We start from the raw sequence: 15,379 nt of genomic DNA, 5'->3' as shown, positions 1-15,379 counted from the left end.
AGGGCCATTTGCAGTTTCTAAATGGCTCTCACTGGGGTTAAAGCAATGTTATCAGATGTATTGTGTCAAAAGAAAAAAATCCCGCTTTCCTTGCCTCCGGAAATGCTCTGTTTATGGCTGGCTCTTTGTGGGATGAGAGCAGAACTGCCCAATCATTGACTTCCATTATACTCATTAGTTAAGTTGAGCATTTTTAGAGCGTCTGATCTGCTCGACTCCAGGACCGCGCACACGAGCATTTTAGTGCTCGCTTATCTCTAATACCTGTTACATATATTTTTAGTTCCTCCCATAAAGAATAATGCTACATTATGATTATTATTGAGAAATCGGTTTTTTTTGATCCTTTGGTTTTTTCTTTGTAGACAATTTTTTAAATTTCCTAACACTTAGAAGTTACATGTCTACATCAGGCATCCTGAATTTTGACCCTTTTGTATCTCTCCATTTTCATTTCAGCAACTTTTCACGGATGTGGCAACTGGTGAAGTATCTGCAGAACTATCCGATGAAGTGAAAGAAATGGACAGTCTTATTATAGAGCTGCAAGAGAGCAGTAATCGGCTGCGGAATCAATACTGAGCAAGATGCAGGACAAGGAAGCCTATTGTATAATACATGTTTTCTTTATAAGAACCTTGGTATTTTTGCCTCTTATTCTCACACAGATCTGTAATCTGTTTGAGAGTCATGTGTTTGGCCTATATGTAATACTTTTGGACACCCTGGAATGACTACAATTTTATTATTTATAAGGCACTTATTTGGGATTAGTTTTACATGAGTGCATCAAGTAATTGGCCGGAGTCCACTGAAAGAAACTGCTGATAGCTGGGAAAGCTTCAAATGGCCTTTCTATGGCATAGGCTTGGATAACATTTCGGATTTTGAGTGTTTAAAACATGGAGTCACAGAGGGCTAATAAAGAATAATGTATTTCATTTAACAGAATTTTGGACTGTCATTAATTCACAGTAACTTCTGTTATCGCTGCTACATAGCAAGTAATACAGACAGTTATTATGGGAGAGAACAGACAACGCTTTCTCTTCTAAAAGGAAACACAACTTCAAGTTTGAACAGGTAGAAAGAAAAATTAAAGAAAATGTTGGAAACTGTTTCATTTTATATAGAGAGAACACTTTCCATGTGGTAAGCACAGTGATAAATTCCTTTTACAATTACTAACATAGAGCCCGGTTATTGGTTATACATATAAAATTATATATGTGGACCGTAAATATCTACTTCTTGGTGTAGGTCATTGCCTCGCTCCTTATTCCTGATGTCAATGGTCACTTTACTGCTGCACTGAATTCCCTGGAAAACGTCATACTCCTCTTGCCTTCCTACAAGTGTTGAGCGAGTAGTTAACTATTCGTACTCGCTATGATGTTAGCGAGTACTGTCCGCTACTTGCATATTCGTTACGAGTAGCGGGCAAAATGTAAATCAATGGGAAATACTCTCTAAGTAGCGAGTAACCTGAAAGCCGTACTTTTCGCTACTTGCACGAAAAGTACAGCTTTCGGATTACTTGCTATTTAGCAAGTATTTCCCATTGGCTACTCGTAACAGATATGCAAGTAGCGGACAGTACTCTCTAACAGCATAGCGAGTACGAATAGTTAACTACTCGCTCAACACTACTTTCTACATATTCCCCTCTACCAGTAAGGAGTTTGCATTTTTGTAATCCATTTGGGGCTTGGGATGTCCGCAGCTTGTTATTGACCATTACCAAACATTAAAGCAAAACTTTTTTTTTTTTTTAATTATTGATACATTTTTATTAATAAATTTGGGGTTTCAAAGGTAAGATACAGCAGGTGAAATAAGTATTGAGCACACGTCACAAATTTTCTAAGTAATTATTATATTTACAAAGGTGCTATTGACGTGAATTTCTTACCAGATGTCGGTAACAAGCCATGTAGAGATCAAACCATAGATTTCCACAAATTAAGATATGTGTAATAATGAAAAATGACACACGGCAAAATTATTGAACACGCTTACTGCAATGTATTTAATACTTCGTACAAAAGCCTTTGTTAGAGATTACAGCTTCAAGATGCCTCCTGTATAGAGAAACTAGTCATATGCATTGCTCAGATGTGATTTTGGCCCATTGTTTCACACAAACACTCTTCAAATCCTGAAGATTACTGGGCTCCTTCTATGAATTCTGAGCTTTAGCACCTCCCATAAATTTTCTTTTGGATTCAGGTCAGGTGATTGGCTGGGCCATTCTAGCAACTTTTTTTATTTCTCTGAACCCAATTGAGAGTTTCTTTGGCTGTGTGTTTGGGATCATTGTCTTGCGGAAATGTCCTTGATTCATTTTTTCATCATGCTGGTAAGATGGCAGCAGATTTTTATTAAGAATGTCTCTGTAAATGTATTCATTCATCCTTCCTTCAATCATATGAAGTTTGCCAGTGCTGTATGCTGAAAAACAGTCCCACACCATGATTTTCCCACCTCCAAACTTCACTGTTGATATGGGTTCTTTAGGGTGATATGCATTGCTTTTTGGCCTCCCAACATGGTGTATATTAAGGTGTCTATATAAGACTTAATTTTGGTCTCCAAAAACGGGGTTTGTTTTTCCCTGAGGAAGCAATCTGGATATGGCGATACACGTTGGGGGGGGGGGGGTTGCTTTAGGTCTCCACCTCCTCCATGACTGCTTTTTCACCATTGCTCTGTTTGCTTTAATGGGAATTATTTTGCATGCCTCTTTTTCCATCATTGTGATTCTGGTAAAGATTATGGCAGTGTATATATTTACTTATATGTAAACCTGCTTTATTCCATCTTACAAGGTTTTCCATGCCCTATCCTATGGTTGATTGGATTGATATAGGTATTTGGGCATTTTTGCATATTGATTTTTACATATTAATGTATTAGCCATTTGTCTTTAGGACTGATACTTATATCTTTGGTTTTTTTTGCATGCTATATGATTATGATTCATTGGTGTTATTGATTGCAGTACATGGTCTAAAATCTCTGAGGTGGACACTTCTCAGAGGCTTATGCTTTATTATAGCAAACCTCTGATGTTTATTGTACTTCATGTTTGTAGATGTTTTTAAACTATGTTGGTGTTTTTCCTACAATAAACTTTTGAATATTTATTGCCATATTGTTCTGCTGATCTCTTCATTAGCACACCACCCTTTTTTCCTTTTCATTGTTGCTGCTTTCAGGTGTGCATTTTGAGGATCCCATTTATATAGCTTTAGTGCCCTCAAAACATTTTTTTCAAATCTCAGGCATCATACCCACACATCAGTTTTACCATATAGTGGACACAGTGAATAAAATATCTCAAAAACAATAGTGCAATTGCACTTTTTTTGCAATTTTTCCGCATTTGGAATTTTTTGCAGTTTTCCAGTCCACTATATCGGAAAACTCATAGTTTAATTTAATAATACAGCTCATTCCGTAAAAAACGAGCTCTCACGTGACCAGAATGACTGAAAAATAAAAAAGTTATGTCTCTCGGAAGGGCGAAAAAAAAATAGCGCAAAATAGACGGTCGTGAAGGGGTTAATAGGCCATCACTTGAACCAGCTGATATTATGTTTAAAAAGTGGCAGGATTGTTCTAATTACTGATGGATTTCAGTTGGTGTCATGACTTTCCATGGCTTTTTACACCTCTCTTTCTTCATGTGTTCAATACTTTTTCCCTGTGTCATTTCCCATTATTATACATTATATAATTTATGGTCTTGTATGCATTGATTCCTATGTCTGTGTGGATTGAATGAGTTGTTACCGATGTCTAGTGAGAAATTCATGTCAATAACACCTTTAGAAATATAGTTGCTTATAAAAATGGGTGATGTGTTAAATATACTACTCACAGAAAGTTGGGGATATTTGGCTTTCGTATTAAATTTATGGAAAATGTAAAACGTTCAGACAGCAGTGATATTTTATGACAGTAGGGTTTTTAACTAAAAGCATGAGATGGTGACTTCTTCATCTCAAACAATTTATTAAAACAAAAGGCACAACAGTGGTGGGTATAACCTCCAAAAAATGTCAATATCTCAATAACTTGTCATGTGGCCTTGAGCATCAATTATAGATTGACAACAATATTTCATGCTGTTCACAAGTGGAGTTATTGTCTGAGATACGAGCCTGTTATGATCCAGAAACCGCAAAAATCCCATAAAAAGGTAGTTGATGATACTAAGAGTAGTTGGAAACTTAACTGGCAGCAGTCCTCTGACTACACAAACACAACTAGAGGTAGCGGTGGAGCGTTTCTAACAAACCTAGACGCCTCGTCACTGCCGGAAAACTAACTAACCTCAAAGATGGAAAGAGGAATCCTGACTTGCTTCACAGTAGCCCCAAAGGAAAGTCAAAAGCCCCCACCATATAACAATGGTGATATAAGAAAAAAACAACACACAGATGGTAGATATAGAAATAAGCAAAGTGAAGGCCTGCTAGCTAGATACAAAAATATAGGATAGATTGCTGGTTGCAGCCAGTAAAAACCCTGAAAAATACCGACACCTGATAATCAAAAATTCCTTTAAAGATCGCACGATCTTTTCACCTACTATATCAGGAACTCTTGTGCAAATACATTAAATAACATGAGATACAAAAATACAAAACTCCTAATAAAAACAGGGAGTAAAAACTCCCTTTCTTGCTGGGAATAAATTGCCCTCCAAAAATATTTCAGGAAGAACACTTATTCACTTGCAAGAAACAAAAGGAATATTCTCAAACACAGATTTAGAAAAAGACAGAATAAGCAGAAACGTCCTTCAGTGCAAATTCAGCCTTTAACCAAGTGCAGACTAAGAAGACAAAATACTTATCACGCATAGCTGCAGACTCAGGATGAGATGGGAAAAAAACGATGCAAAGGAACGAAAAAAACGCTGTAGAAATCATTCCTGGAGAATCCAAAAGGCGCACAAAAGGCAAAACCTAAAGGGAAAGACCAAAAGGCTGGAGGACAAAATTCAGGACATCTTCACATGAAGCAGAAACAATTATCACTGGTAAAGGTTAGACATAGACTGCCTTCCTATATCCCTCCAGGCTGGACTCGATAGGCTACCTGAAACAGCAATCATCTCCCACACCTGTCTGAGCGACAGATGCGGAATCAGATTCACTACCAGCAGTAGCCACCAGGGGGAGTCCAGAAACACTCCTGGGAACAGCCCCATCTCTGATGATATTCACAACACGAGCCTCTACTCAGTGACTCAGCTGATGTCATAGGTTTTCTATGGGATTCAGATATGGAGAAAGTGCAGTCCGTTCCATTTGAGGTACTCCAGTCTTTAGCAGGGGTTCCCTTATGGTGCGACCTTTGTGAGCCGGAGCATTGTCATCCATGAAGAAGAAATTAGGCCTGTGGTGTTCATAATAAACCAAAATATTACTCTGCTTATCTATTACCACCAAAAAAATTGGTTGGTCAGCAGAGTTAAGGGTACTTTACACGTTGCGACATCGCTAGCGATATCGCGAGCGATAGCACCCACCCCCGTTGTTCCAGCGAAATGTGGTGATCGCTGCCGTAGCGAACATTATCGCTACGGCAGCGTCACACGCACATACCTTGTCAGCGACGTCGCTGTGACCGCCGAACAATCCCTCCCTCAAAGGGGAGGTGCGTTCGGCGTCATAGCGACATCACTCCGGCGTCACTAAGCGGCCGGCCAATAGAAGCGAAGGGGTGGAGATGAACGGGACGTAACATCCCGCCCACCTTCCTTCCGCATTGCCTGTGGACGCAGGTAAGGAGATGTTCGTCGCTCCTGCGGTGTTACACATAGCGATGTGTGATGCTGCAGGAACGACGAACAATATCGTACCGGTGGCAGCAGCGATATTAAGGAAACGAGCGATGTGTCAACGATCACCGTTTTGGAACTATTTTGCTATCGTTGATCGTTGCTCATTAGTGTTAAACGCTGCCGGCGCCGGATGTGCGTCACTAACGACGTCACCCGACGATATATCGGTAGCGATGTCGCAGCGTGTAAAGCACCCTTAAGTAGAAATGATAAAACTTAGCTTTTAATTAAAGTGGTTAAAAAGCCATATTAAAAACACACATGTACATATTTGTCAAACAGTTTATGTTGAAAAAAACTCACCAAAGGAGCCAGATCAAATGATGCATGCACACACAGAATGTGGTAAACCCTCCTCATAAAGATAACCACAGCCTAGGTGCAAGATGCTGATGATACAGCCACTCAACCCTCCAAGCTAGAGGGGAGGGGGCGACTGCTTAGCATAAGACATGCACACTAATAAGGCTTGCACTAGGAGCATCTCACTCATCTATATGACGGACTCCTAGTGCAAGCCTTATTAGTGTGTGTGTCTTATGCTAAGCAGCCGCCCCCTCCCCTCTAGCTTGGAGGGTTGAGTGTCTGTACCATTAGCATCTTGCACCTGGGCTGCGGCCACCTTTATGAGGAGGGTCATTCTGTGTGTGCATGCATCATTTGATCTGGCTCCTTCGGTGAGTTTTTTTGATACAGTTCTATGTGGTTTTTCTAATCAGTTTAGGTTGCTCTCACAGAGCTTTTGATCGGTATAGCCCTGCTAAGGAAATGCCAGATCCTAATTGTCACAGCTCAACTCTACTATATAAAAAAAAGTGACACCATTATCTAGTGGGGCTGTAAACAAATCTGGGATATGCAATGCCAGTGTTGGCAGTATAGAGAAGAAAAGGAACAATCTCACCGGATGCTCAGGTGTTGAAAAGCTGTCCCATGAATTGGACTCGTTCCTTTTATCCAGAGGAATGAGGGGGACTAGTACTTGATAACCGCTTAGATGTCTTTCTCTTCATTAGTTTGTAGGCGGACTGTCTTAAGTTATTCTTTGTGGAGTTTGAATTGGACCGGAGGGGCACATAGAGAACTATGCTAAATTATGTCATGCTTCTTTTTCATACGCCCCAGTGTACCAGTAATAGTGATATTTACATTAATATGCCGCTTCCCCCTGCCTTCCTCTGTGGTAGAGAGTAGATTATACTGTACAAATCTCACAAGTTTTTATGCAATGAAGATGTCAAGAGCAAAGATGAGAGAACGGAAGCATGACCCTACAAGGAGGTATTCTTCACACTTCTGTGTTGAAGCAAGACAAAGACCTTGTCCGCTTTTCTTCTAGTCCCTACTCTGAGGTCTACTGGTAGATCTTTTTTGTGGCATGCACTATAGAGATATAATATATATATATATATATATATATATATATATATATATATATATATATATATATATATATATATATATATATATATATATTAAAAAAACCTGGTAGCTAATCTTTAATCTGATTATTTAGATATTTTTAGATATTTTTAGCACACTGTTCTACAGCCAAATTGGTTCAGCAGTGAAAACTGTTCAACCCAACTAACTTTGTGGTGCTGAAAACAAATGTAATGCTTACATTTGCTGATTGGCTCTAATTTTCAAGATCCAGAGGAGGATGTAATTACTTATGACACCTTTTTTCAGGCTTATAGAAACTTTGTGTCTTTATTATTTGATCATCATTATTACATTCTTAGTTGCTAGTCTATTCCATCAGCTTCACTGACGAGGAAAAGGGTAGCAATGTTTTGAACTTTTGACTTTCAGGCTCCATACCTCACCATCCACTACTGCTTCAAACTTGAGACTACCATCATTTTATAGACAATCATCTAGGCTCATACATACATTTGACTTACCCCTATTTAGTATATGATTAGTTATGCAGATTCTATTCATGTCACTGTATTGTTATAGTTTTACTCCCTGTGGTGGGAAAATGGTTTTCTTCCTGTATACTATAAATTACAACCTGTTCTCACATTCCTTAATAGCTGCTATTATGTTGATTCCCAAGTGAAAGGTCACTGGTTTGAATCAAAGAGCAGCCATAAAGAAGATTTTCGTCTCCAGCTCATCAGTAATATTCTTATTGACAAACTGCGTCATGAGAGTGCCATGACACTTGGAAGAATATGATATGAAGTCAATCCATCCATTTAAAAGCCAAGAGGTAGACATCCAGGCAAAATATCATTCAACAGGTTGGATTATCACAAGGGTTATCAGTTCTGGCACAACAAAGTTGTGAAGGTGGCTCATATACTTCATAATAGTGATCACAGATGTCAATGTAAGTATCGTGCAATGCACGTTACACAAGTCTGGAATGGTGGCCTGAAAAAAGATGAAGAATCCTCGACTTCGATATCATCATAAGAAGCGTCAGCTTAAGTATGAAAAAAGTACGACAAGTGGACAGTAGAATAGACTAGGCTCTGGTGAGTGCAAATGGGTCTAGAAGAAACAAGGGGAAAAGCAGCTAAATGGATTGTGAAATTCAAGGAACTGTAAAGTTTGGTGAAGGAAGCCAGATGATATGGGGTTGTTTCACAGCCAAAGGTGTTGGATACTTCACCTGGATCGATGGTGGTCTCAATGCTGAGCTATATGTGAGTATCCTACAAGATGAGTTACTGTAGTACTATGGGTATGAAAGGGATGTCAGTGTTCCAGTAGGACAGCCTGAAGCATATGTTGAAATTGGTGAAAAAATTGTTAACTGACAATGAAGTGGAGATGCTAGATGGGCCCCCACAGTCCCAGATTTCAACCCAATTGGACACTTGTGGGTAGAATTGAAGAAAAAGCTGTATATATACCCAAATGAGTCAACCAATATACACTAACATTGGAAATGTGTACCTGCAATCTGACATCAGATTTCAGTTGAGACATGCTTAAATCTGATCCAGTGTATGCCCAAAAGGTGTTAGGCAGTGTTGAAAGCCAAGTGTGGATTTACAAAATAAAAATAATTTAGATTTTTAAGCACAAAACCGTAACAATGTATTTACATGACAAGAATCTGCATAACTAATCATATGCTAAGAAGTTGCAAGTCAAATTTATGTATGAGATAGCCAAGATAATTGCCTATAAAACGAAGGTAGTCTCATGCTCAAAGCTGCAGTGGATGGTGAGATATGGAGCCTGAAAATCAAAAGTTCAGAACATTGTTACCCTTTTGCTTGTCAGTGTATTTAGTCTATTGAACCTTTAGTATTCTATCATCTTAGGGTAACATAACTGAACCTGACAACTTTTGAAAATATGTAGAACAGTGTTATTGGAATTATACAGAAACTCGTAATATTTAATACAATTGTTTGTTTTCACAAATTTAATCTGTTGTCTTGAATATTCAGCAGTTTCTTTACATTAACAGTCTACCAACACCATTTTAGCAGTTTAGCTTTAGGCCCAAAAATTTAACAGGACTGATGTTTTTGTTTGCCAGTCTTAAGGATATAGGGCATGGTGGAGTCAGATGATCCTGATTCATTAAGAGAAGCATGGCTCTTGATAAATCTTGGGTGTCTGATGAGCGGCGTGCACCTCTGTTAACCATGTCAGAAATCTTACAAAAGTAACATTTCTGAAGTAACGTCTCATTATGAATTAGATGAGCTGAGCTGTGCTCCGCTCAACTTATTTTGGCATAACTGGGAGAAACTCCTATAAAAATGCCAAACTTGCAGGTTTTTTTTTATAAAACTCAGAATTGCTCCACAATGTCCTGACTTTTCAAAGGAATTTACACCAGAATTCTGGAGATATTTTTGGGGGGTGAAATTGAGAGAAACGGCTATGAAAACGCCAAATTCACATTTTTTTTTTACAACTCCGAGTTCTGCCACAATGTTGTGACTTTTCAAAGGAATTTACACCAGAATTCTGGAGACATTTTGGGGGGCCAAAACTTCATAGTGATATCCCAGATTCTGCTGTTGGTCGTCTTATTTCCTCACTATAAAGAAGTTTAAACTGCTCGTAGTTCCACAGAGCTTTAGATCTCAAGGTAAAAGTGTAAGGGGGTGTAAGGCTTGGCCACTCCAGACTTGCAAATCCACTGTGTATGAAATGCATTGTTTAAAGTTTGTTAGGTGTAATGTAATGTGTTTAAATGGCCAGTAGGTGTCCACAATGTGTAAGCTGCTTCCCTGGTACTCTCGGGCTAGAGGGACTTAGTGAAGGGGAGGGGCTTAGTTTGAAAAATAATGGTTAAGAAGTCAGGGTGATGAGAGTCCCCAAGGGAGAGGAACAGATTGCGTCTGTTGGAGACGTGGTGGACGAAAACCCCGAGAACTTTAATTTGGTGTGACCTTCTGGGTTAAATCTGGTTGCTGGACACGTAGTGCGGCCTAGGTGGTGGCCATTCCCTTGCAGATACGTAACGAACCCCCTCGGTCAGCGGAAGGTCAGTGGGCCCTTGAAAGAAGAGTAGGTCCTGACTGACTGGAAATATTGTTGTTCCTGCCATGAACAATGAAGCTGAAAGAGAGGATGATCATCTCAGGGACCCCAACGGGAGCCCAAGTACCAGGGAAGCAGTCGACCGGCAAAATGTATGAATTATCCATTGCTAACGGTAACCCCTTCAGCGAGCAAGATAAAAAATGTTTTTGAACTTGACAACTAAAGAGTTTAAGTTGAAAGAACCTTTGACAGTGCTTGTGACGCATGAAGAAAAAGTATGCTTATTACTGTATTGCACTAAAGTGGTGGTTTGGGTGCAGTAGAAGAATACCGGGCTGCGCGGCAGCCGAACAGCAGGCTCTGCCACAGCTATCGAGGCCCCCAACCACCCCTTTAACAAAAGCATGGGCACCATAGTGGTTAAATCCACTACCATTAATATGCACAGCACATCAAATTCCTAAATATGAATATAGAAGATTATATTGTAAAAGCAATGTTTCCTCGAAAGTTTGTGTTTTCTGTAAATCAGAAGGTTAAAGCCTGAAGAGCCCAATAATGTGCTTCCCAAAAAGCTTACACTAGGCTAGTTTTACTATTCTCCTTCCATAAATCTTCCTAAGTGACTAGTAAACTACAACATGAAAGTGTTAGGCTGAGTTCACATGTACAGTAATCATCTGTTAGAACAGATCCAGCAGCAATCCGTTGACAAAAAAGTTGTCCACTTTTATAGAATTGATTTCAGCTGGATCCATTTTTTTCTTTTTTTAACATTGGAGTCTATGGAAAAAGGATCAGTTAATAGATTGCTATTTATCTTCAATTTGAAACTGATCCAGTAATCAAAAAACGGATTCTTTACAAATGCAACAAAATCCGATGGATAGCTAAATAGATCTGTTAACGGATCAGTTTTCCTTAGATTACAATGTTAAAAAAACAACCAGCTGAAATCAGTTATTTAAAAATGGACAAAGTGGTGCCTGCACAACTTGTTTGCCAACAGTTTGCGGCTGGATCTGTTCTAATGGATGATTACTGGACATGTGCACTTAGCCTAACTGTAACGGCTGACAGATAAATACGCCTTTAGTAGACAATTTCAGTTTACGTATTTGTTACCATGGTACATGTTGTTGTAGTTGCCCAATGTAAAGTATTTCTATCCATTATGGGGAAATTATGTTCTTTCCACTTCCAGATTATGCCCTCAACAGTGCTCACAGGAACCTTCAGTAGTTTAGAAATTCTTCTGTAGCCAATGCCATCAGTATTTTTTACAGCAATAAGATTCAAAGGTTTTGAGGCAGCTCACTGGCTTCACCCATGACGAAATGTTTCTTGTGTGGCTCCTTGGTAATAAGACACCTTTTGATCAATTGAACCAGCTGATATTATTTTTTAAAAGTGGCAGGATTGCTTTCTAATTACTGATGCAGTTCAGCTGGTGTCATGACTTTCCATGGCTTTTTGCATCTCTGTTTCTTAATGTGTTCAATACTTTTCCCTGTGTTTTCTCATTACTACATGTCACTAAATTAATGGACATCCATGGTTTGATTTCTTTACCTGTGTGAATTGGATATGTTGTTAACGACATCTGGTGAGAAATTCATGTGAATAGCACCTTTTGAAATATATCTACTTAGATAATTATAATTGATGACATGTTCAATATTTATTTCGCGCTCTGTTTATGTGTCAGCTGACCACTGCTAGGAGATCCTTCCTACGGCAGCTTTCACACATCAGTTTTTTGCCATCAGGCACAATCCGGCAAAAACCTTAAAAAACAGATCCGGCGTCTGTTGCCGCCGGATCCGTTTTTCCCCCATAGACTTCTATTAGAGGCAGATTGTGCCGGATGGCCTTGCGTTCCATCCGGCTTTCGCCAGATCCGGCAAAATTTGCTTGTCCGGCGGCCGGATGGAACGCTGAGGGGAATGATTTTTGTTTCCGGCAAAAAACCGTATTGCGCTGGATCTGGCGCCGTACGGCATGTTTTATAATGGAAGCCTATGGTTGCTGGATCCGGCGTAATACAGCAAAAAAACGGATACGGCCGCCGGATCCGGTTTTTTGAACTGAGCATGCTCAGTATCACAACGGATCTGTCAAAAAAATGAAGGAACTGATGGAAAAAAACTGATGCAACTGATCCGTTTTTTCGCCGGATCCGTCGCATCACTTTTTTCGCCGGATCTTGCCTGATGCCAAAAAAACAATGTGTAAAAGCAGCCTAAGATGGTACAGTGAAGATCCAAAGTGAAAAATCATGGTCTGCTGCATTGGCACTGTGCCTCAGCATGATTGGTATCAATAATGTATACACCTCATGAAAGAAACAGTCCAGCTCCGAAAAGCGTATTGTTTTTACATGTAGTTTGTGTCAATAAAATTGAATCACAATCATTTATGGTGAGTGGGATCATTTCAATACTTGATCACAAAGTCTTCAACACTGTTTCTCATATTCAACCATTGACCTACACTTAGTAACACTGAACCATAGCGCCAATTCAGCTGATTGTGTTTTTTCACTTTGAATTTTTACAGCTACCATTAGTGGGAGCTTGGTTCGATTGCATACTGTTTTATTAGAGTACAATGTATAAACAGTATGCTGGAGTCTCCATCTAGTGGTGGCAGAAAGTAGCCAGAATGTTACTATTAATTATTACTAATGATGAGCGAGTTTCGAAATACTCGGATTTGCGATACTCGTAACGAGTACTGTGTAATACTCGCTTATGCATTTCGAATAGTGTGTGTAATGCAAGTCAATGGAGAATACTCACAATGTAACGAGTAACCCGAATGCCGCACTATCTGCTAGTCGCACGAATAATGCGGCATTTGGGTTACTCGTTACATTGCGAGTATTCCCCATTGACTTGCATTGCACACACTATTCGGAATGTATAAGCGAGTATTAAACGAAACTCATTACAAGTAGCGTGAATCCGAGTATTTCGAAACGCGCTCATCATTAATTATTACATGTCACTTTAGAAAATGTAACCTATTTAATAAAAAAAATTGCATTTGAATGATAATACTTCAAAATTAAATAACATTTACTATACTTTGCACAGTTGCATCACCTACATGTATTTCATGTATATTACTGTCAAAATGTTTGACTTCGTCTCCTTGATAATTAAGTATAAACTTAGAGATTATCGTTTTGCAACGTAGGGGTTAATTCAACATTGCTGAATCCCTTTTTTTGCAATACATAGTATTCTCAAGAGCTAGTGCAGGTTTCTAAAAATGCGACATTACAGAAATATGGGACTTGCGATAGAAATCTTGGTAATTCACAGTATCCTGCATTACATTCTTTTATAATTCACTAAAATGCCTTTCTCATAAATGGTCTGCTGCTGAAAAGTAGATTATTCTAGCCTGTGAGCAAATATACTAACTGCATTCATTGTGTAGATGTTTTACATAATCACAAAGCTGCAGAGCTGTAAGTATAATCTTTTAATGTAATGGTGAAGTTAAGTTTACTTTGAATGCAATAACAGTATTGAATTGTACAGATAACGTTTGATACATTATGCCAGGCTTTCATGACCTACAGCTAAAAGATCCTTATCTATACTGAACCTTGCTTCTATGAAAGAGTGCGCAGAAAAGCAGAAATATTGGTTAAAAGGCCGGTCACATTGGATAGCACTTTTTGTTAGAAAGGTTTCTTAAAGAGTACCCCTCCTTTCTCACAAACCTGTAGAAAAGCATTGCGTTGCTGCTCTTTACCCCAAAACAAGGTTTGGGGTTTCACACACCAGTCAATTATGTCCTGATACTCATACTCTATAACTTGCTATTCTCTTTTTCAGAGAATTCTTCTAGCACTGTACAAATCAGAGTGTAGTATCAAATTGTTTGCACTAAGATATGTGCAAATCTTCTGCATTACTGCCATACAATATTTATAATATGAAGTTACTTAGTGCACAAATGGCCCAATTCATGTGTGCCCACCTGCCACGACAAGGCAACCTTTCTTTTGACAAGACCCTTTGCAGTGTATATTTCTATTATTTAATATTTGTATACATCAAGTGCATACATTGTGCTGCTCCTGCTCTCTTTGGTTTGTATATAATGCAGTTGTTACGGCTATACGCCGGAGGCGTCCTCCTTCTTGGATCAGAGTCAGGGTGCCTCCTGTCTCTCCGTTGCCCAAGACTCATTCTGCGGGTTCTACTCCGTTTTGGCGCCATTTTCAGCATTTGGCCCAATCCTCTGTGGTATTACTGGTGGCTGTTCAGCCGCCAGAGTCTAAATCTGGAAAGCGGGCGAGCGCACATACGCGAGTCGAGTCTTTTCCTGAGTCTGACTCTTTGACCAATGTGCATGCGCGTGACGTGGCATCTTCGGATTGGCCGTTAGACGTCAGCTACCCAATGACATGGCTTGTCTGGATTGGCCGTTGGACGTCAGGTATGCTGATTGGACGTGAGCTGACACTAGGCGGTGCTTAGGTTATATATGGATGCCGCCGACACCAGACGGCTGTCAGTCTTTACTTGCCTTGTGGTGAGAGCATCTCTTAGGCAGGTCTCTTACCAATTCGCTACCTTGTAGTTATAGCCGGAATCTGTTCGGTCTAGCGTATTGATACCAACAATCCTTGTGGCTGTGACAATGCTGGTGAAGCCAATGTTATTCCAGAGCCTGGTTCACCTCTACCAGTACAACAGTGCTGGTTAGGCGTACTGTTATCTGTACCTTTACTTTATTAGGCCGCTGCAGTGGTTAAGTGAGTCGTTGGTCTGAACCTTATTATTTGAAGCAGGTATACTGCGCAGATTTGCATGATGTCGCTCTGCTGCATCCGTGCTTCTGTTTGTTTAATTGACACTCTTTATCAACCTCGGTGGTTGCCATACCCCACAGTTGTTCGTAGAAGAGTGAGTGTGCTAGTAACAATGACCGTTTTGCGCCCTGTTAGTTTGAACCCTAATTATACTGAAGTCTATAGTTGTCCATCCAGCTCTCCGGGCTCTTAGCAGCTATATCCATCCATAGCATGGTGGA

The 15,379-nt window shown here is 39.6% G+C and overlaps 1 protein-coding gene across 1 annotated transcript in view; it reads left to right on the top strand.

Moving 5' to 3' along the window:
- TTC27 (tetratricopeptide repeat domain 27) overlaps positions 1 to 946 on the top strand; it is a 557,582-nt gene extending 556,636 nt beyond the window's left edge. Inside the window, exon 21 of the mRNA XM_075338149.1 lies at positions 460 to 946. Within this exon, the coding sequence (XP_075194264.1) occupies positions 460 to 582 (123 nt within the window). The 3' untranslated portion in view covers positions 583 to 946. The remainder of the gene's footprint in view (positions 1 to 459) is intronic.
- Positions 947 to 15,379: the final 14,433 nt, after the last annotated feature.

The sequence above is a fragment of the Anomaloglossus baeobatrachus genome, chromosome 3, assembly GCF_048569485.1.
Source record: "Anomaloglossus baeobatrachus isolate aAnoBae1 chromosome 3, aAnoBae1.hap1, whole genome shotgun sequence".
NCBI classification, from domain to species: Eukaryota; Metazoa; Chordata; class Amphibia; order Anura; family Aromobatidae; genus Anomaloglossus; species Anomaloglossus baeobatrachus.
Note: the sequence above shows the minus strand (reverse complement) of the source record. Positions and strands in the feature narration are given on the sequence as shown.